Source organism: Pseudophryne corroboree, chromosome 4, assembly GCF_028390025.1.
Source record: "Pseudophryne corroboree isolate aPseCor3 chromosome 4, aPseCor3.hap2, whole genome shotgun sequence".
NCBI classification, from domain to species: Eukaryota; Metazoa; Chordata; class Amphibia; order Anura; family Myobatrachidae; genus Pseudophryne; species Pseudophryne corroboree.
The window spans coordinates 408,665,110-408,688,096 of record NC_086447.1 but is presented as its reverse complement, the minus strand read 5'-3'; the positions used below and the strand labels follow the sequence as shown (position 1 = coordinate 408,688,096).

The window sequence follows — 22,987 nt, the reverse complement described above, 5'->3', positions numbered from 1 at the left end:
ACTTACTACAGGAACTCTCCCCTTGGTTTCGACAAACTACGACAGCTCATATCCAACCACTGTTAAGCAGCAGTAAACCCCAAGACAAACTCCAAGATACTGGAAACAACTGACATCCTTAATATGTATGCACCTTCTTTTTAACATATAGAAACATAGAATTTGACGACAGATAAGAACCACTTTGCCCATCTAGTCTGCCCTAAACACATGTACACGCGCACAATTACACACTGGAGATAATTTTTTGTTGGAAGTCCATTAACCTACTAGTATATTTTTGGAGTGTGGGAGGAAACCGGAGTACCCGGAGGAAGCTCCCACAAGCATGGAGAGAATATACAAATTCCACACAGTTAGGGTCATGGCGGGAATCGAACAGTTTGAGGCAGTAATGCTAATCATTAGATCATCTGTACTGCCTTAATATTACAACTTAGTCATCCTGTTCTTAGTTAAGCGCATGATGTTAAAAATGGGTTGGGATTGAAATGCGGTTGAGGGGATGCTAGCGGCCATAACCCTCCCGGTGATGCCTAAACCAACTCCCCCTCCCCGCAGCCTAAACCTAACCTTTCCCCTCAATGCAGCCTAACACTACCCCTCCCCAGGGGGGGGCCTAACACTAAACCTCCCAGTCCCGCAGCCTAACCCCTCCCCAGCTTATCTCTCCAGCGCCCCGGCAGTGTATTGATTGGGATCGTGGGTGTCGGGGTGCCAGCTCTGGAATTCCGATCCGTGTCAGGATTCCGGCATCTATATCTTGGCAGACGGGATCCTGATCGATTGGATTGTGACCGGATTCCGCTAAAAATGGCAACTGTATACAGATGAAGCCACGCTCATCATACCAGTGACACGGCCACTTGGACACACGAATATAGAACAATTTTTAATTGCAGAATATTTGTGCCCAGTATTGCTTCATAAGTCCTTAGTACAAAGTAAGCAGTTCTATAAACACAAACCTAGTAACTATGGGCCTGATGCACAGGTACATGCACTGTCGATGCTGGAGGCAGTGGAGCAATTATCATCAAATCCGCCATGCACACGCGCAGCAATTGCACAGCTACAGTGCATGCACAGAGGATTTATTTGCAAAATGAGTGACAAGTAGTCAGCATTTGGGGGAGGTAACGGGGGTGGCTGGAAAAACACAGGTGTGTTGGGAGCATTTTATTGGTATTCCATAGTCAGCTACTGCAAATTTGCTCACAGCTGGAGAGGCCATGGCATCTTAGGAGAGCTTCCCAGTCTGATGCTGCATAGGGTTATGCAGAGGTCCGATGGCCCTGCTTATGTGTGTGAGCGGCAGATGTGAGATGCTGACAGTGGGCTTCTCTGTGCACAAGATGGCGACTGAGCCACTAGTATATTTTCGCAAGCCCCTATGAGCATAATCACAGCTGATCATGTCATTGCGTGTATCTCTCAATCAGGCCCTGCCTTATAATAATGCGCACTGTAATAGTGTATAGCATATTCATATAATGAGGAAAATCTAAAAAGAGTTTTGTGAAGTCTACGTAAATCAACATTACAAAGGTCACCTGCATAACACGTGTCTCACATGGTAGATGAGGTCCTGTAAGAATGTTAATCATACCTGGCTGTCTGTTACATGTGTATTTCAGTTATTACTGCTTTTAAAAGCCTGACAATCACATGCTACACATCATAATGGTTATACCCATTGCATGTTTCCTATGCAACCGCCATATGTTTGTAGATGTGGTAACTGCTGCTTAAAGAGCTGTCAAAGAGAGTTCCCTGGATGTCTACAGCGAGTGCATTGTCTGTACATACTGACAATTTCTAGAAAGCTTAACGGACCATGAACACAAAAGGAGAGCACAGTAAGTGCCTGTGTGTCTACCCTTCATCATATAGGGCTCTCAAACTATGCAGAAAACTTTACTGCAGAAAAGTAAATGCTTTTAAATAGAAATAGTTTGTGACATGTGAACCTAGCTTGTTCCACGATTAAACATCATTAAGCATTCAGGAAAATATTTCACAATATATATTATAGAAATGCAAAAAATATACGAGTTCTGTGAGAATATTAAGTCATCTTGATTTTTAGATTCAGCAGATGAAGATGCTCTATATAATTTCAAGTGCAGATTATTTGTTGGAAGGGTCACAAAATTTATGTTCACCTGTTGCGGATAAATTCTCTCAGGTGTGTAAAAGCATGCCAGTTGTTCACAAATGAAACATTGCAGCCATAAGACAGTAAGCCGTTTCAGTACAAGTAAGGCAGTACAGACAATGAGAAAGGTGACATTTCAAAGGAGCTAATAATACATCTCAGCACCTGTCAGACAGCAAGAAGAGGAAGATGCAAGTTACTACTCAACTATTTCCTAGATCATTTCTCCAAACTTTACGCTTCAAAATACTTGTCAATTCCCAAGAAGCATAAACTGGTACGGTCACTGAATATGGAATATAATGGTCTCCATTTTGAGCACAATAGCGCATTACTAGTACAGGCTGAGGACTAGCACTATACTGTAAGTACTCTCTAGCAAGTAGTGACTTGACTAATGTCAGTATTTATTAATTACATAAACTACAAAATAAATTATACAGTAGTTGGGAGTTTGAGCAGTATTTTCTTCCTGTGCAGAGGGGTAAATCAAATAACTATTAAGAGGCACACAGGCTGATGCAGAGTTGATTGTATCATAACTGTAATGCACATTGCAGGGCAGACACTAAGGGGTACATTTACTAAGATTCGTATTTTCCCGTTTCAGGTCAAAGTTCAATCACGAATGACATCGAAAGTGTAAAACTGCAACTTTTTGAATTGATTACGACTAATTTACTAAGCTGTCGTATTCGGGTTTTTCTTTTGTTCCGATGTCGATGTCATTCGTGGTTTTTTTTCTATTTTTACGGCAGTGATTAGCAAAACACTGCCGACTTTTTTTACAATCAATCTCGGCCGGATCTGTGTGATCCGTGCTGGGGTTTTTTTTTTAATTAAACACTGTAAAATAATAAAAAAAAATGCGTGGGGTCCCCCCTCCTAAGCATAACCAGCCTCGGGCTCTTTGAGCCGATCCTGGTTGCAAAAATATGGGGAAAAAAATGACAGGGGTTCCCCCATATTTAAGCAACCAGCATCGGGCTCTGCGCCTGGTCCTGGTCCCAAAAATACGGGGGACAAAAAGAGTAGGGGTCCCCCGTATTTTTAAAACCAGCACCGGGCTCCACTAGCTGGACAGATAATGCCACAGCCGGGGGTCACTTTTATATAGTGCCCTGCGGCCGTGGCATCAAAAATCCAACTAGTCACTCCTGGCCGGGGTACCCTGGGGGAGTGGGGACCCCTTCAATCAAGGGGTCCCCCCCCCCCAGCCACCCAAGGGCCAGGGGTGAAGCCCGAGGCTGTCCCCCCCCATCCAATGGGCTGCGGATGGGGAGGCTGATAGCCTTTGTTGTAAAAGAAAAGATATTGTTTTTAGTAGCAGTACTACAAGGCCCAGCAAGCCTCCCCCGCATGCTGGTACTTGGAGAACCACAAGTACCAGCATGCGACGGAAAAACGGGCCCGCTGGTACCTGTAGTACTACTACTAAAAAAATACCCAAAAAAAGACAAGACACACACACCGTGAAAGTATAATTTTATTACATACATACACACATACATACATACTTACCTTAAGTTCCCACGCAGGTCGGTCCTCTTCTCCAGTAGAATCCAAGGGGTACCTGTTGCAGAAATTATACTCACGAGATCCAGGTGTCCAGGCTCCTCGGGAAATCCAGGGGTAATCCACGTACTTGCATAAAATAAGAAAACGGAAAGCCGAGCCACGAACTGAAAGGGGCCCCATGTTTTCACATGGGACTCCTTTCCACGAATGCCAGAAACCCACTCTGACTGATGTCTAAGTGGGTTTCTTCAGCCAATCAGGGAGTGCCACGTTGTAGCACTCTCCTGATCGGCTGTGTGCTCCTGTCCTCACTGACAGGCAGCACACGGCAGTGTTACAATGTAGCGCCTATGCGCTACATTGTAACCAATGATGGGAACTTTCTGCTCAGCGGTGACGTCACTTTAGGTCAACCGCAGGGCAGAAAGTTCCCATCATTGGTTACAATGTAGCGCATAGGCGCTACATTGTAACACTGCCGTGTGCTGCCTGTCAGTGAGGACAGGAGCACACAGCCGATCAGGAGAGTGCTACAACGTGGCACTCCCTGATTGGCTGAAGAAACCCACTTAGACATCAGTCAGAGTGGGTTTCTGGCATTCGTGGAAAGGAGTCCCATGTGAAAACATGGGGCCCCTTTCAGTTCGTGGCTCGGCTTTCCGTTTTCTTATTTTATGCAAGTACGTGGATTACCCCTGGATTTCCCGAGGAGCCTGGACACCTGGATCTCGTGTGTATAATTTCTTCAACAGGTACCCCTTGGATTCTACTGGAGAAGAGGACCGACCTGCGTGGGAACTTAAGGTAAGTATGTATGTATATGTGTATGTATGTAATAAAATTATACTTTCACGGTGTGTGTGTCTTGTCTTTTTTTGGGTATTTTTTTAGTAGTAGTACTACAGGTACCAGCGGGCCCGTTTTTCCGTCGCATGCTGGTACTTGTGGTTCTCCAAGTACCAGCATGCGGGGGAGGCTTGCTGGGCCTTGTAGGACTGCTACTAAAAACAATATCTTTTCTTTTACAACAAAGGCTATCAGCCTCCTCATCCGCAGCCCATTGGATGGGGGGGACAGCCTCGGGCTTCACCCCTGGCCCTTGGGTGGCTGGGGGGGGGACCCCTTGATTGAAGGGGTCCCCACTCCCCCAGGGTACCCCGGCCAGGAGTGACTAGTTGGATTTTTGATGCCACGGCCGCAGGGCACTATATAAAAGTGACCCCCGGCTGTGGCATTATCTGTCCAGCTAGTGGAGCCCGGTGCTGGTTTTAAAAATACGGGGGACCCCTACTCTTTTTGTCCCCCGTATTTTTGGGACCAGGACCAGGCGCAGAGCCCGATGCTGGTTGCTTAAATATGGGGGAACCCCTGTCATTTTTTTCCCCATATTTCTGCAACCAGGATCGGCTCAAAGAGCCCGAGGCTGGTTATGCTTAGGAGGGGGGACCCCACGCAATTTTTTTTGAAAAAATAAGCACTTTCCCACCCCTTCCCACTGATATACATGCACGGATCTCATGGATCCGTGCATGCCTATCCAATCACGAATAAAAAAAAAAGGTCTGGTTTTTTTTAGCACTTTTTTACGAGTTGTAATTTTTCACGGCAGTGTTTGTTTGTTTTTTGCTTTGCACTTCTTAGTAAATGACCGAGATTCATACTTAAACAGCCGCGTTTTGACCGATGGTGTATTCATTCGTAATTTTTTACTTGGACTTGCAAAAAATTACGAATGCCCTCATCTCTGCCGTGATTAGTGTTTAGTAAATTACCGAGATGACACTTTGATGAAAAAACGGCATCTCGGTCAAAATCGGGAGCTTAGTAAATTTCCCCCTAAATGTGTATATTTGCCCATTCACAGACTTTGTGAGTGGACCACACCTGTTTATACACTTTTGGTAGACATAAACTAATGCTGGGGACACACTAGGATGATGGATTGGCTGTTCATTTGATCCACTGACCTATGTGATGATTGGTAAGTGCATACACACTTACCAATCGTCAGCCTGAAATGTCGTGTCTGACATCACAACTGGGCGGGCATTTACATGTGCCCACATAGTTGTGATGTCAGTCACCATCAGCCTCTACAGCAAGTAAATAGGTGGTCTTCTGAGCGCCCGTACACACAGCACGATGCTCCGCTATATATCTGGATACACTACTGTGCTGTGTAATGTGAATAACGGACACTACTGTGCCGTGTAATGTGAATTGGTACTATTCTGTGGCCGTGCCTCTTCCCCATAAAGCTACACCAATTTATATTTTTGGTGTGCACTATCCCTATTTTAAATATGGTGGGATATGTGGAACCAATTCTTTTTCTGACACAGGGCACCAGAATGTGTAGTTACGGCACTGAGATAAAGAAACAAGCAACCAGCTCCTAACTGCCATGTTATATGCTGTGTTTAAAAAAATGGCAGTAAGGAGTTGATTGGTTGGTACTTTATCTCTCTTCCCTTTAACTCTCTCCAAGGCTTAGTGCATCTGCCTTCAGTACACAATTGCATGAGTTCTACCTTTAGTGCAAAACAGATATATTAAAATATACCTACTTACACTTCCATACAACACTGCATAGCCTGCACTGAACATTGCCTATGTGAGAACACCCTGTTACAGCTCAGTCACGGCCCTTCCCTTGCAAGTGGATATGTGACAGAAATGCATATGATGACTCTGCATTGCCCATACTTGCATTGGTCCCAGAGCATGTGAAATGCACAAACGGTCACATTATCCTCCACAGATGGGTGTACTTTCAACTCAGACAGTTTTTTTAAAGGGTGGTTATGCCTTGTAAATGATTGCCCCTTTAACAAAAACTTCATGTCCTGCACGTTGGATGAACTTGGACTCCATTACATCCAGCCCAATATCCCTGAGTTTTAATCCACACACAGTAACCACCCAGAATGATCCCAACTTCTATATACAGGATCAGTAGTGGCTCTTGCCGCAGGCAAGCAGGACTTTTGCCCGGGGCGCCACAGCCATGAGGGTGCTTCCGCACAGTGTTCAGCCTGCTTTCACGGCGCCTGGAGCGCCATTATGTTAATGCAGCTAGCTGCCAGCTGAGCTCAGCGCAGTCAGCGCTGACCCTCCCTCCCACTTTCCCATGATGCCGTGTGGTGTGCCTGACATCATCGCACACCGCATGGCATTGTGGGACTCGGAAGCGGCCGCATGAAGGAGGCGCAGACTGAGCATGCACATGCACAGCATCAGGATGGCTTCTGCATTCCGTGGACGGCGTGGGCAGCGGCAGGCCAGGCTTAATGGACAAGTGGCCTCCCGAGTCCCAGCTCCCAAAGTTGTGGGGACAAACAGCATGCTCTGACCGGCTGTGCTGGGAAGCCCACTCTGTGTCACTATGTGTTTTTCCTGACCCAATGTTCACCAGCCCTAGGGGAAGGTTTTTAGAAGTGGAGATGTTCCCTATATATTGTAGGCTATAGCTATTTTCTTGTAGAAGTTGCTAGATAAGTAGAATCTGATTGGTTGCTATGGGCAATATCTCCTCTTCTAAAAATGTGCACTTTAGTAAATATATCCCCTAGAATGTTGTAACACACAGAACCACATTTTTCACATCTTTTAGTATAATAGAAGCCTTCACAATTCCTGTTGATTTCTGCAGGTTTTTAAAACAGGCACAAACCAGGGGGCACAACTACTCCGGGCACAACTACTAAGGGCAAATCTACAGGGTCCCAGCTACTGGGGGCACAGCTACAGGGGCATAACTACTGGGTACATAACTACAGGGGGCATAACTGTGGCCAAGCTCCTTCCCTATGAAGCCACGCCCCTATATTTTAGCACACGCCTCCGGCGCACACTGTGTTTGACCTGGGGGGGCGCCAAAGGAAACTTTCACCCTGGGTGCCACAAGATCTTGAAACGGCCCTGTACAGAATATGCAGTTTTCTGTAGCATGTCTGTGCACTGAGCCAGCAAACTACACCAAAATGCCCACATCAACTGCATTTGATCTCCTAAAGTTGTAACTTGTTAGAGTTGAGGAAGAAGTCCCGCTGCAGTGTCTGAGATAGGGAAAACAAAGGTGCGGGCTGCAGAGCATCAGAAGAGGCTGTGCAAACTACAGCTACAGTGCCCCTACAAGTGGAGACTGGAGAGATCATCATTCTGTCAGGGCAGCCATGGACCACCATACTGCACCCTTACCTACCTGCTGAAGAAAGCACAATATAATAATACATAAGGCAGTCCTGGAGACTGAGTCACCACTCCTCACATCTACACACTGCATCCCTGCTAAGATGTGAAAAAGGAAAGCTGAGGAAAGTGTTAACCAGTGAGAAAAGAGGGTGTAGTAAGTAGCCACTGAGTGGGAATCAGTCTGATACAGCAGAACTTTTTCTTTTTTTGCCTGCCAGATGTCCATGGCTGTAATCAGGAAGCAATCCCCAAAGCATTAAAATTACACTGGCCCATGAGGAAGATGGCACACTGCCCCCTGGCTCAACTCACCACTGTCCACAAGCTTAGAACTGATATAAATACCATGGCCTTTTCTTTTGGTGAGGACATGGTTGTGCATCCCTCCACACAGCGATGCATGGCCCTAAAATTACACTCCACCTATAATCTCTCTTCACAAATTCGCAAACGTTTGTTTCTGTATCGTTCGTCACTTTGCCCAACTCCTTCCATTGAATGGTGTAATCTGGTGCTCATGAGCACACTCCACATCTTGCTGCTTAGATCTATGCACAAATAGATTCTGCTCTGCATTTCCTTCTTTGAATTTCACATTGCACAATTATTTATTCCGTAGTATAACTAAGGAACTTACTGGAGGGCCAGGGTGTCCTGTAGTGCCAGATACCCCAGGAATGCCAGGATCGCCCTAAAATACAAACATAAACACATATATTATGTAAGCTTACATAACAGCAGAATGTGGTTCATGTACACAAAATATTGAGAGTCCTCTGGCTGGTGAACCCTATGCTCTTTGTCCCTTTGATGTTTTCACTACCAGCCTACACTTGGGGTACAAGTTATTTTTATTGTGTTTGTCTTACATTATTATGTAGAGAAGCATACACAGATCATAGAGATCCGTGCAGCACTTTTTTTTATGTAACAACCTGTATGTCACAGGCAAGTCATTTTTTGGGGGGCCAGATATTTTTAAAACCCGCTGCTTCATACTGTATATCTGTGTTTTCTAAATTTTTAATGGAGTAATAAAAGCATGGTACTGTACTTTCTATTAAAAAGTATGATTCCTCATGGAAACTGCTTCAGTTTGTAGAGCTTAGTAAACTATGTAAAACCAATGGAAAATGATGCAATCCCCCTGGGATTTCAAACCAGCCGCTAGGTATTTTCCCTAAGTACACACAGACATGATAATTGCATTCAATTTGCTGCAACATTTACCCCGCAGCTAAGTGATCGCACTGCATGGGAAAAAGCTATTCAATTAATTAGCCTTCTTTGGGAACCATTGGTTTTCCCAGCACGTCAAACTGCAGATTCTACATAAAAAGAAGCACACATGTGAGTGTTTGATGATATTGGTTAGTTGAGCAGTTAATATTAGACCCCAGGAATTCTTAATCCTCCAAGTAGCCTTATGATGTTATTGTATATATGGGCCTAGATATGCAAATGACGCTTATTGATAGATGTCTAACTTACAGGTTCTTATCAGTTCTGTGGAAAATGTACCAGATTAGTGATGGATGGCAAGGCACAGTTGGTAGTGCCCCATTGCAAATGGTGAATATGCTGGAATTTCCAAAGAAGGCTGTGGATCCTTTAGGAGGTGTCAGAAGGGTCCACAGCCTTCTTTGGAATTTGCCACGGACTGGTAATATACCTTTAAGATGGACATCTATATATAAGGCCCATTTGCATATGTAGGTACATTTTGTAATAATAACATCATAAGGCTAATTAGAGGATTAAGAATTCCTATTTAATTTTGACAGCTGAACTAACCAATATAATTTATGATCCGCTCAGTTTTATTTGTTGTCTAGGCCTCTAGGCTAAATGTGCGCTGTTCACTTTATCTTATTCATTGTTTAACCCTGTGGAAACTAACTATATCCTTGGAAACTGACTATATAATTTTACACAGCTGCAAGGGTAGAAACACTCTGAGTAGCTCCTTATTTGTTTATAAGTTGTTTTAATACCCCACACAAAATGCCTGGGACCCATATCGCATGGCCAACATCCTAATGTAAGTGTCCTGGACATATAAACAAATGAACTGGTAGTTTAATTGGCTCGCAACAAAATTAAACCTAGCATGAATGTATGTGTATGTACATGTGGTAGGGTTGGAATATAGATTGTAATCTCCAGTGGGGCAGGGACTGATGTGAATGGCCAAATATGCTCTGTAAAGCGCTGCAGAACATGTATGTGCTATATAAATAACTGATAATAAATAAATAGCGAAGCAACTACAAAACATAATACTAACTGAACTAGCAGCAGGGAGAAAGGCCACTGAGTGCATATGAATGTTTTTAAAAAAAGTGTAGCACAGATGGCAAAGTTAACAGAAGAAAGTCTTTACCTAATGGATTTTAAGCCTCAGCTGTTGAAAGGGATTTTTGATACATAAAAATGGCAAGCTGCTCAAATAAATGTATTAGTTCATTACAGGTGTATGCAATGAAGGGGCTTATCTAGACAAGAAATACACAGAGTTCCCTCAGCACACTCTAATTCACCAGTAAATAAGATTTACATCCTATATAGTAGTAGAAATGCAGATATCTTAGTTACATATATTTGTAAAGATATAATTAAGGGACCGATTTATCACCATCCACATCTGAGGATGCGGATGTGATGTAATAAAATCGACTGAATCCACAATGCGATTATTGATTAAATCGCATGGATATATCAATAATTGCATGCAAGGACAGAGTTTGCAAGAAAGCTCTGTTCCTGTGATGCCACTCTGCATCGCCGCTACCGCCGGGTCAAACCCTCCTATCATAACTACCCCCCCTTCCCCACATACTTACCTGGGGATCGGCACTCCTCCGGCTCCGGCCAGCTGATCTCCTGCTCTGCGACTCAGTCACCTGACGCTGCAAACTGCTGCAAATGCCGGTTTACAGCATCAGATAACTGGGGTCACAGTGCAGTTGCCGGAGATCAGCTGAGCCAGAGGAGTGCATCGGAGCACCAATCACTGCGGAATGTGAGTATATATGCCTAGGGGCAGAGAAAGCTGTGCTGGAGGCTGCACATCTCAGTGAGCCCTCTTTTTATGCTAGCTGAAGCTGACATTTTTATCACAGGGCTCATTGGGGTTTTTTTCAATATTTTTTTTTCTGTAAATTTGCCCAGATCGCATTTCTCATTATAAGTTTGGTAAATGCGATCTGTTTAAAAAAAAAATAAGTTAAAGGGTCTGGAGCAGTTTTTTCATGAAAACTGCTCCAAAAAGCTCCTTAATACATTCAGGTGATACTAAAATAATGTAAAAAGGGTGTGAAAACAACCATCTTCACATTATTTTAGTAAAAATAATGTTAATAAATATGTCACCAGCCACTTCACGGCATCTGTGATATGGTGGTACTAACAATACAGGATAATAGTCCCCACTTTGGGTCATAACTGTTATCATGTATCAATACACAAAGTTATGACCCAAAGTGGGTACTATTATCATGTACAGTAGTGTTAGGACCACCATATCAGATATGCAGTGAAGTGATTGATGGCTTAATCCAGTGGTTTCCAAAGTTTTTTGAATCACGGCGCCCTTAAATATCAGAATTTTTTTCACAGCACCCCTAGGCCAATAATTTCTTATTGAGAAATTTAGAAAGAAATATTACATTAAGTAGATTGCGTTTATATTAGAGATGAGCGCCTGAAATTTTTCGGGTTTTGTGTTTTGGTTTTGGGTTCGGTTCCGCGGCCGTGTTTTGGGTTCGAACGCGTTTTGGCAAAACCTCACCGAATTTTTTTTGTCGGATTCGGGTGTGTTTTGGATTCGGGTGTTTTTTTCCAAAAACACTAAAAAACAGCTTAAATCATAGAATTTGGGGGTCATTTTGATCCCAAAGTATTATTAACCTCAAAAACCATAATTTACACTCATTTTCAGTCTATTCTGAATACCTCACACCTCACAATATTATTTTTAGTCCTAAAATTTGCACCGAGGTCGCTGTGTGAGTAAGATAAGCGACCCTAGTGGCCGACACAAACACCGGGCCCATCTAGGAGTGGCACTGCAGTGTCACGCAGGATGTCCCTTCCAAAAAACCCTCCCCAAACAGCACATGACGCAAAGAAAAAAAGAGGCGCAATGAGGTAGCTGTGTGAGTAAGATTAGCGACCCTAGTGGCCGACACAAACACCGGGCCCATCTAGGAGTGGCACTGCAGTGTCACGCAGGATGGCCCTTCCAAAAAACCCTCCCCAAACAGCACATGACGCAAAGAAAAAAAGAGGCGCAATGAGGTAGCTGTGTGAGTAAGATTAGCGACCCTAGTGGCCGACACAAACACCGGGCCCATCTAGGAGTGGCACTGCAGTGTCACGCAGGATGGCCCTTCCAAAAAACCCTCCCCAAACAGCACATGACGCAAAGAAAAAAAGAGGCGCAATGAGGTAGCTGACTGTGTGAGTAAGATTAGCGACCCTAGTGGCCGACACAAACACCGGGCCCATCTAGGAGTGGCACTGCAGTGTCACGCAGGATGTCCCTTCCAAAAAACCCTCCCCAAACAGCACATGACGCAAAGAAAAAAAGAGGCGCAATGAGGTAGCTGTGTGAGTAAGATTAGCGACCCTAGTGGCCGACACAAACACCGGGCCCATCTAGGAGTGGCACTGCAGTGTCACGCAGGATGGCCCTTCCAAAAAACCCTCCCCAAACAGCACATGACGCAAAGAAAAAAAGAGGCGCAATGAGGTAGCTGTGTGAGTAAGATTAGCGACCCTAGTGGCCGACACAAACACCGGGCACATCTAGGAGTGGCACTGCAGTGTCACGCAGGATGTCCCTTCCAAAAAACCCTCCCCAAACAGCACATGACGCAAAGAAAAAAAGAGGCGCAATGAGGTAGCTGACTGTGTGAGTAAGATTAGCGACCCTAGTGGCCGACACAAACACCGGGCACATCTAGGAGTGGCACTGCAGTGTCACGCAGGATGTCCCTTCCAAAAAACCCTCCCCAAACAGCACATGACGCAAAGAAAAAAAGAGGCGCAATGAGGTAGCTGACTGTGTGAGTAAGATTAGCGACCCTAGTGGCCGACACAAACACCGGGCCCATCTAGGAGTGGCACTGCAGTGTCACGCAGGATGTCCCTTCCAAAAAACCCTCCCCAAACAGCACATGACGCAAAGAAAAAAAGAGGCGCAATGAGGTAGCTGACTGTGTGAGTAAGATTAGCGACCCTAGTGGCCGACACAAACACCGGGCCCATCTAGGAGTGGCACTGCAGTGTCACGCAGGATGTCCCTTCCAAAAAACCCTCCCCAATCAGCACATGATGCAAAGAAAAAGAAAAGAAAAAAGAGGTGCAAGATGGAATTGTCCTTGGGCCCTCCCACCCACCCTTATGTTGTATAAACAAAACAGGACATGCACACTTTAACCAACCCATCATTTCAGTGACAGGGTCTGCCACACGACTGTGACTGATATGACGGGTTGGTTTGGACCCCCCCCAAAAAAGAAGCAATTAATCTCTCCTTGCACAAACTGGCTCTACAGAGGCAAGATGTCCACCTCATCTTCACCCTCCGATATATCACCGTGTACATCCCCCTCCTCACAGATTATCAATTCGTCCCCACTGGAATCCACCATCTCAGCTCCCTGTGTACTTTGTGGAGGCAATTGCTGCTGGTCAATGTCTCCGCGGAGGAATTGATTATAATTCATTTTAATGAACATCATCTTCTCCACATTTTCTGGATGTAACCTCGTACGCCGATTGCTGACAAGGTGAGCGGCGGCACTAAACACTCTTTCGGAGTACACACTTGTGGGAGGGCAACTTAGGTAGAATAAAGCCAGTTTGTGCAAGGGCCTCCAAATTGCCTCTTTTTCCTGCCAGTATAAGTACGGACTGTGTGACATGCCTACTTGGATGCGGTCACTCATATAATCCTCCACCATTCTATCAATGTTGAGAGAATCATATGCAGTGACAGTAGACGACATGTCCGTAATCGTTGTCAGGTCCTTCAGTCCGGACCAGATGTCAGCATCAGCAGTCGCTCCAGACTGCCCTGCATCACCGCCAGCGGGTGGGCTCGGAATTCTGAGCCTTTTCCTCGCACCCCCAGTTGCGGGAGAATGTGAAGGAGGAGATGTTGACAGGTCGCGTTCCGCTTGACTTGACAATTTTGTCACCAGCAGGTCTTTCAACCCCAGCAGACCTGTGTCTGCCGGAAAGAGAGATCCAAGGTAGGCTTTAAATCTAGGATCGAGCACGGTGGCCAAAATGTAGTGCTCTGATTTCAACAGATTGACCACCCGTGAATCCTTGTTAAGCGAATTAAGGGCTGCATCCACAAGTCCCACATGCCTAGCGGAATCGCTACGTGTTAGCTCCTCCTTCAATGCCTCCAGCTTCTTCTGCAAAAGCCTGATGAGGGGAATGACCTGACTCAGGCTGGCAGTGTCTGAACTGACTTCACGTGTGGCAAGTTCAAAGGGCATCAGAACCTTGCACAACGTTGAAATCATTCTCCACTGCACTTGAGACAGGTGCATTCCACCTACTATATCGTGCTCAATTGTATAGGCTTGAATGGCCTTTTGCTGCTCCTCCAACCTCTGAAGCATATAGAGGGTTGAATTCCACCTCGTTACCACTTCTTGCTTCAGATGATGGCAGGGCAGGTTCAGTAGTTTTTGGTGGTGCTCCAGTTTTCTGTACGTGGTGCCTGTACGCCGAAAGTGTCCCGCAATTCTTCTGGCCACCGACAGCATCTCTTGCACGCCCCTGTCGTTTTTTAAAAAATTCTGCACCACCAAATTCAAGGTATGTGCAAAACATGGGACGTGCTGGAATTGGCCCAGATTTAATGCACACACAATATTGCTGGCGTTGTCCGATGCCACAAATCCACAGGAGAGTCCAATTGGGGTAAGCCATTCCGCGATGATCTTCCTCAGTTGCCGTAAGAGGTTTTCAGCTGTGTGCGTATTCTGGAAAGCGGTGATACAAAGCGTAGCCTGCCTAGGAAAGAGTTGGCGTTTGCGAGATGCTGCTACTGGTGCCGCCGCTGCTGTTCTTGCGGCGGGAGTCCATACATCTACCCAGTGGGCTGTCACAGTCATATAGTCCTGACCCTGCCCTGCTCCACTTGTCCACATGTCCGTGGTTAAGTGGACATTGGGTACAGCTGCATTTTTTAGGACACTGGTGACTCTTTTTCTGAGGTCTGTGTACATTTTCGGTATCGCCTGCCTAGAGAAATGGAACCTAGATGGTATTTGGTACCGGGGACACAGTACCTCCAACAAGTCTCTAGTTGGCTCTGCAGTAATGATGGATACCGGAACCACGTTTCTCACCACCCAGGATGCCAAGGCCTCAGTTATCCGCTTTGCAGTAGGATGACTGCTGTGATATTTCATCTTCCTCGCAAAGGACTGTTGAACAGTCAATTGCTTACTGGAAGTAGTACAAGTGGGCTTACGACTTCCCCTCTGGGATGACCATCGACTCCCAGCGGCAACAACAGCAGCGCCAGCAGCAGTAGGCGTTACACGCAAGGATGCATCGGAGGAATCCCAGGCAGGAGAGGACTCGTCAGAATTGCCAGTGACATGGCCTGCAGGACTATTGGCATTCCTGGGGAAGGAGGAAATTGACACTGAGGGAGTTGGTGGGGTGGTTTGCGTGAGCTTGGTTACAAGAGGAAGGGATTTACTGGTCAGTGGACTGCTTCCGCTGTCACCCAAAGTTTTTGAACTTGTCACTGACTTATTATGAATGCGCTGCAGGTGACGTATAAGGGAGGATGTTCCGAGGTGGTTAACGTCCTTACCCCTACTTATTACAGCTTGACAAAGGGAACACACGGCTTGACACCTGTTGTCCGCATTTCTGGTGAAATACCTCCACACCGAAGAGCTGATTTTTTTGGTATTTTCACCTGGCATGTCAACGGCCATATTCCTCCCACGGACAACAGGTGTCTCCCCGGGTGCCTGACTTAAACAAACCACCTCACCATCAGAATCCTCCTGGTCAATTTCCTCCCCAGCGCCAGCAACACCCATATCCTCCTCATCCTGGTGTACTTCAACACTGACATCTTCAATCTGACTATCAGGAACTGGACTGCGGGTGCTCCTTCCAGCACTTGCAGGGGGTGTGCAAATGGTGGAAGGCGCATGCTCTTCACGTCCAGTGTTGGGAAGGTCAGGCATCGCAACCGACACAATTGGACTCTCCTTGTGGATTTGGGATTTCAAAGAACGCACAGTTCTTTGCGGTGCTTTTGCCAGCTTGAGTCTTTTCAGTTTTCTAGCGAGAGGCTGAGTGCTTCCATCCTCATGTGAAGCTGAACCACTTGCCATGAACATAGGCCAGGGCCTCAGCCGTTCCTTGCCACTCCGTGTGGTAAATGGCATATTGGCAAGTTTACGCTTCTCCTCCGACAATTTTATTTTAGGTTTTGGAGTCCTTTTTTTACTGATATTTGGTGTTTTGGTTTTGACATGCTCTGTACTATGCCATTGGGCATCGGCCTTGGCAGACGACGTTGCTGGCATTTCATCGTCTCGGCCATGACTAGTGGCAGCAGCTTCAGCACGAGGTGGAAGTGGATCTTGATCTTTCCCTAATTTTGGAACCTCAACATTTTTGTTCTCCATATTTTAATAGGCACAACTAAAAGGCACCTCAGGTAAACAATGGAGATGGATGGATTGGATACTAGTATACAATTATGGACGGGCTGCCGAGTGCCGACACAGAGGTAGCCACAGCCGTGAACTACCGCACTGTACTGTGTCTGCTGCTAATATATAGACTGGTTGATAAAGAGATAGTATACTCGTAACTAGTATGTATGTATAAAGAAAGAAAAAAAAACCACGGTTAGGTGGTATATACAATTATGGACGGGCTGCCGAGTGCCGACACAGAGGTAGCCACAGCCGTGAACTACCGCACTGTACTGTGTCTGCTGCTAATATATAGACTGGTTGATAAAGAGATAGTATACTCGTAACTAGTATGTATGTATAAAGAAAGAAAAAAAAACCACGGTTAGGTGGTATATACAATTATGGACGGGCTGCCGAGTGCCGACACAGAGGTAGCCACAGCCGTGAACTACCGCACTGTACTGTGTCTGCTGCTAATATATAGACTGGTTGATAAAGAGATAGTATACTCGTAACTAGTATGTTTGTATAAAGAAAGAAAAAAAAACCACGGTTAGGTGGTATATACAATTATGGACGGGCTGCCGAGTGCCGACACAGAGGTAGCCACAGCCGTGAACTACCGCACTGTACTGTGTCTGCTGCTAATATATAGACTGGTTGATAAAGAGATAGTATACTCGTAACTAGTATGTATGTATAAAGAAAGAAAAAAAAACCACGGTTAGGTGGTATATACAATTATGGACGGGCTGCCGAGTGCCGACACAGAGGTAGCCACAGCCGTGAACTACCGCACTGTACTGTGTCTGCTGCTAATATATAGACTGGTTGATAAAGAGATAGTATACTCGTAACTAGTATGTATGTATAAAGAAAGAAAAAAAAACCACGGTTAGGTCACTGGTATATACAATTATGGACGGGCTGCCGAGTGCCGACACAGAGGTAGCCACAGCCGTGAACTACCGCACTGTACTGTGTCTGCTGCTAATATAGACTGGTTGATAAAGAGATAGTATACTACTAATATTATATACTGGTGGTCAGGTCACTGGTCACTAGTCACACTGGCAGTGGCACTCCTGCAGCAAAAGTGTGCACTGTTTAATTTTAATATAATATTATGTACTCCTGGCTCCTGCTATAACCTATAACTGGCACTGCAGTAGTGCTCCCCAGTCTCCCCCACAATTATAAGCTGTGTGAGCTGAGCAGTCAGACAGATATATAATATATATAGATGATGCAGCACACTGGCCTGAGCCTGAGCAGTGCACACAGATATGGTATGTGACTGAGTCACTGTGTGCTGTGTATCGCTTTTTTCAGGCAGAGAACGGATTATAAATAAAAGTGGTGGTCACTGGTCACTATCAGCAAAACTCTGCACTGTACACTACTGAGTACTCCTAATGCTCCCCAAAATTAGTAAATCAAGTGTCTCTCTAATCTATTCTAATTCTAAACGGAGAGGACGCCAGCCACGTCCTCTCCCTATCAATCTCAATGCACGTGTGAAAATGGCGGCGACGCGCGGCTCCTTATATAGAATCCGAGTCTCGCGATAGAATCCGAGCCTCGCGAGAATCCGACAGCGTCATGATGACGTTCGGGCGCGCTCGGGTTAACCGAGCAAGGCGGGAAGATCCGAGTCGCTCGGACCCGTGAAAAAAAACATGAAGTTCTGGCGGGTTCGGATTCAGAGAAACCGAACCCGCTCATCTCTAGTTTATATGTCATCCTTAGGGTCAGTTGTGTGGTGAGGGACAAGATTTGCTTCTGTTTGGCCACATATTTTATGACTGGCAGCCACCAGCACTGGTTTTGCCTATTGTATTGACCATGAATAATTTGAATTGGTCCTGGACCACCAACCCAGGGCACCCCTGCAAGTGTCCCGAGGCACCCGAGGGAGCCACGGTACACAGTTTGGGAACCTCTGGCTTAATCATATCTTTGCAAATATATGTAACTAAGATATCTGCATTTCTACTATTATACAGGATGTAAATCTTATCTACCGGCCCATTATAGTGTACTGGGGAAATTCTGTATTTTCTCGAAGCACTAAATAGTGCTGGGGATAAATAAATACATGAGTTTATAACGCAATCGTCAGTAACAAAATGCATTCCCTTATAGAACACAGCTTTTTGGTGCGTTTTTACTTATGAAATTTGTCAAAAAAGGGCAACTGAACGGTGCCCTGATGTCTTGAGAAAACCTACCATGGTGCAGCTCTCTCCTACATGACCATGTTATTGTTGAAAATCTATTGTCTGTATGCAACACATTGTCCACATGGAAAAATACCTGATAGTACAAGCAGGAGAGGGCAGCAGACACCATAGGTGCTCCTAATTCATGTCTCGTCTATTTTCAGACAAGCTGTATGTTGTCCTCCAGTTTAAAAATGCAAGAATGAGCTGGGCAAAGCAACTCACTATATTGCATGAACCCTGCACCCCAACAGTGATCTCTTAGGACATACATAAGTAGTCTCAGTTTTTAATATAATTATCTATTAAAGCATTAAAACCTCTATTTTACTGAGAATTACATGCTAAATGGATGAACTGTGAATCTGCTAATCAATGCAACCCTGCACAATATAATTTTAGGTTTTCCAGAACTCAAATTTTAGGGAGAAGACTGCACATCATACAGTATTTACTTTTGAGCATCAAATACATTTCAATTTTTAAGAACATGGGACTCGAAATGGACTTCTGAGGGCCACTTATCTTTCAGTGTAAAATCAAAGACAATATTTAATGTACTTTTGTTGTTATGAAACTTTGCCAAAATCTATATCAATAAAAAACAGACTGCTGCGTCTTTTGGGCTGACTAGAACGTCTCTTGTGTGAAATGCTGATCACTGAGTTGGTGGATTACTCTGTAATGACAGCCAATGTATCAACAGCTACTTTAATTTCTATGCAATTATATAAAATAGTTTAATGTACAGATACATTACATGAACTTTGCTCGGTCCATAAAAGTCCATGATTGGAAAAAAGCAATTACATTTCCTATAGCGGTTGCAGCACACTTTATTTCTTTCTTGCACCATTGGGCCCAATGAGACTACGTAGTTCCTATTTACAGTACAAACAAACTCTTACTGTGCTTTGCAGTAAGAATATTTAGATAAAAGAAAACAGCATAGGTACCTGGTCACCCTTCTCTCCAGACAGGCCAGGGAAGCCGCGTTCACCTTTAATACCCTACAAAGAAAATCCAACATCCAAGCAATCATTGTATTTCATTTCAAGCTCTGCTAACTACATTGCTTCAAATGAACTGTACAATTCATTTTTAGTAGCATGCAGAGTTACCAGAGAATCTGTCACACACTATTCATACACATAAAGCCTCTGGACCAAAAATTATCTTTTTTTCTTTTTTCTTCTAAATCATATTTTTATGTGCTCTGCTGTGACAATTGGTATTAGTCTAAAAGTGAGCTTTTTGGTCAATGACTGTATATTTGAATAAGATACATATGATACGTATGACTTAATATGAAATACAGTTATCCTTGAAAACAAGACACATGAATTTATTTATACAAGACAAAAAGAGTGAGTACAGTATATAAGACATATAAACCAAAGGCTTGTGGGGGGAAGATACTAGTGTACTTAATATGAAGCAGTCAGTAATTTATCGTTGTCCACTAAACTGAATGAAACGCTATGGTCTGCAATCCCATCCAAACTCTATGTATAGCTGAATGGTATATACTGTGACATATACTTTCATCATGACACATTGATCAGCAATCTGTTCTCTGCTTTCATCACAACATTTTTTTCTCTTTATCTATAGAAAATGAATGTATTCCTACAGTGCAGCTGTCACTGTCATTACACAGTCTTGAGAGCAAGTTTATTTTGGGGACGTTGATTGCTTTATACAGTAGGCGCTGATCACTGAGATATGTGTTTCATGATGTCAGCTTGTTTCAGGGGCTGCTAGATATTAATAGTTTCATTGCTTATGGTCGCAAAGAATAAATAAATAAATATACTTTTTCCTGGTTAGTACTCACTTTGTCAACTTACCTTTGGACCTTCTTTACCAGGTATCCCAGCAGGTCCTCGTAGGCCAGGGTCACCCTTATTGACATTTATAAAGAAATGTAAAACATTTATTCATTTACTCACAAGCACAGAAAATATTAATTATCTTATTCAGATCTCCACCAACGCTAATAAGTCCATGTACTGTATACTGTAATTATACACGTAGCTAGCATGAAAACGTTGCATATGTAGCAGCATAAAGAGAGTACAAATGAAGAATTTGCATATTTCACACATTACTGATATTTAATAAAAAAAAACAAAAAAAAACCCCTCACTTTATAAAAAGAAAAAGAGTGGTAAAGACAGGCCAGCATGACTAATTACTGAGCAGTCCTCTCAAAGCTCTTTGGCATATTTAAGTTTCATGAATCATATATATCTTGTAGCTCACACACAGCAGACAGGTTTGTTTTTCTCTTTGTGATCGGTCTTATTAGCTAAGACACCGCCACCCTGCCCCCGCCCATGACGCAAGTATGTGCAGCCATATGACACAATTACCTCTGGACTCACTGTCTCATGTTCGTAGCCCCATAGGGCTGTGTACAAAAATCCTGAAGTCTGAGGTGAGATCGGGCCATGAGCAGGGTTACAAACTCATCCCTTTAATTCTGGACACATATTAATTACACAGGTTCTGTGGCTGATTAAAACCAGGTGAAATGGAGTCTTGAAGTCAGCAAGCCACTGAACCTGTGTAATTAATATGTGTCCAGAATTAAAGGGGTGAGGTGGCAACCCTAGCCCTGAGGTGAGCAAGTTGTGGATCCATTGCTGGCAACAGTTCACCTAATAGGATCGATCCGTTTATGTGTATGATTTGCGTATGGGCTATGGATTTATTGGAAGACAGAATGGACTCATTAGATAGAATTAGAATGAAAACAATCAACCCTGCCCTAAGGACAAGTAATGGCCTCATTTTACAGTAAATTAATAACCACTGTGCAGTAAATCTGTGAGACATTGGTGAGTGCTAAAGGAGCTTTACTCCAGTCAAAATAAAATAGGCAACAATCTTGAAGGGGATTATTAATGTAGATAATGTATAATATAGACTGAAGTGCCAAAAGTCATGATGCCTTGTTGAGAACCAAGGTTTATGACCTGATGGGGTCTATGCCACACCTGAACTATGGGGGTAATTCCAAGTTGATCGCAGCAGGAAATTTTTTAGCAGTTGGGCAAAACCATGTGCACTGCAGGGGGGGCAGATATAACATGTGCAGAGAGAGATAGATTTGGGTGTGGTGAGTTCAATCTGCAATCTAAATTGCAGTGTAAAAATAAAGCAGCCAGTATTTACCCTGCACAGAAACAAAATAACCCACCCAAATCTAACTCTCTCTGCAAATGTTATATCTGCCCCCCCTGCAGTGCACATGGTTTTGCCCAACTGCTAAAAAATATCCTGCTGCGAACAACTTGGAATTACCCCCTACGTTTGTTTCTGCAAAAAACAATTATTATAATTGTCACAGCATCAAAAACAATATTCACTTTTGCCAAAATTATTGCTAAAACCTGATAAATTTGATAAAGTAAGTGAAAGTTAATAATGACTCTCTCAATCTTTCACTAAAGGTCCTAAACTTTTTTTTTTTATCATTTCTAATGGAGCCATTTTCACATTATTGTGTAAATGAAAAAAAAATATCATTACAATTTATTCCAGCAATCCACAAGTCATTCAGAGCCTAGTGATAATGCAGCAAGCTGATGACAGTGAATTGCAGTGTGTGATCAGGAACATTCAAATCTAAACCTAAAATTAATGCTTCATTCATCATTCTAGTCTAATGTACGTGACCCATTTATCAGTTATTTGTTGCTTAAAAAACTATGAACTGAACACCAAATAGTGTACCTTTTGCATATTTTAAGCTATTGATGACATGTATAGCCTGCATATTCACAATGAGTAAGCTATAATATTCAAAGAAATCTAAGCAAGGGTTACATACTGAACAATGTTACTAATGTACGTTTTGTTCACTTTCCAACAAACTAGTTTACAACTTGAACATAATGATCATTTTATAGGAAATTTGTATAGATTTGAAAGTCACAATTTAATTTGTTAAACAAGAATTGTGTATTCTATTTACACACGTTACCAATAACAGATGTAGGTGTATATTTAAGCAAGTGTGGGGTTTTCAGAAGTGGAGATTTTGCCCTTGGCAACCAGATCCTACTTAATATATATCTAGCACCTTCTATAAGAAAATAACTAGAATCTGATTGGTTCTGAAAACCTGCACTTTAGTAAATATACTCTGTAGTCTGAAACATTTTACCATCCTGATCGCTGGGCCTCTA

At 43.8% G+C, this 22,987-nt stretch overlaps 1 protein-coding gene across 7 annotated transcripts in view; it reads right to left on the bottom strand.

Annotated features, from left to right (window-relative positions):
- Window positions 1-22,987, bottom strand: part of COL19A1 (collagen type XIX alpha 1 chain) — a 1,277,374-nt gene that overhangs the window by 311,537 nt on the left and 942,850 nt on the right. For all 7 annotated transcript variants that reach the window (XM_063916766.1, XM_063916758.1, XM_063916759.1 and 4 more), the window contains 3 exons: window positions 20,642-20,695; window positions 19,748-19,801; window positions 8,508-8,561 (listed from right to left, as the gene is read on the bottom strand). In XM_063916766.1, coding sequence (XP_063772836.1) covers window positions 8,508-8,561; window positions 19,748-19,801; window positions 20,642-20,695 — 162 coding nt within the window. The remainder of the gene's footprint in view (window positions 1-8,507; window positions 8,562-19,747; window positions 19,802-20,641; window positions 20,696-22,987) is intronic.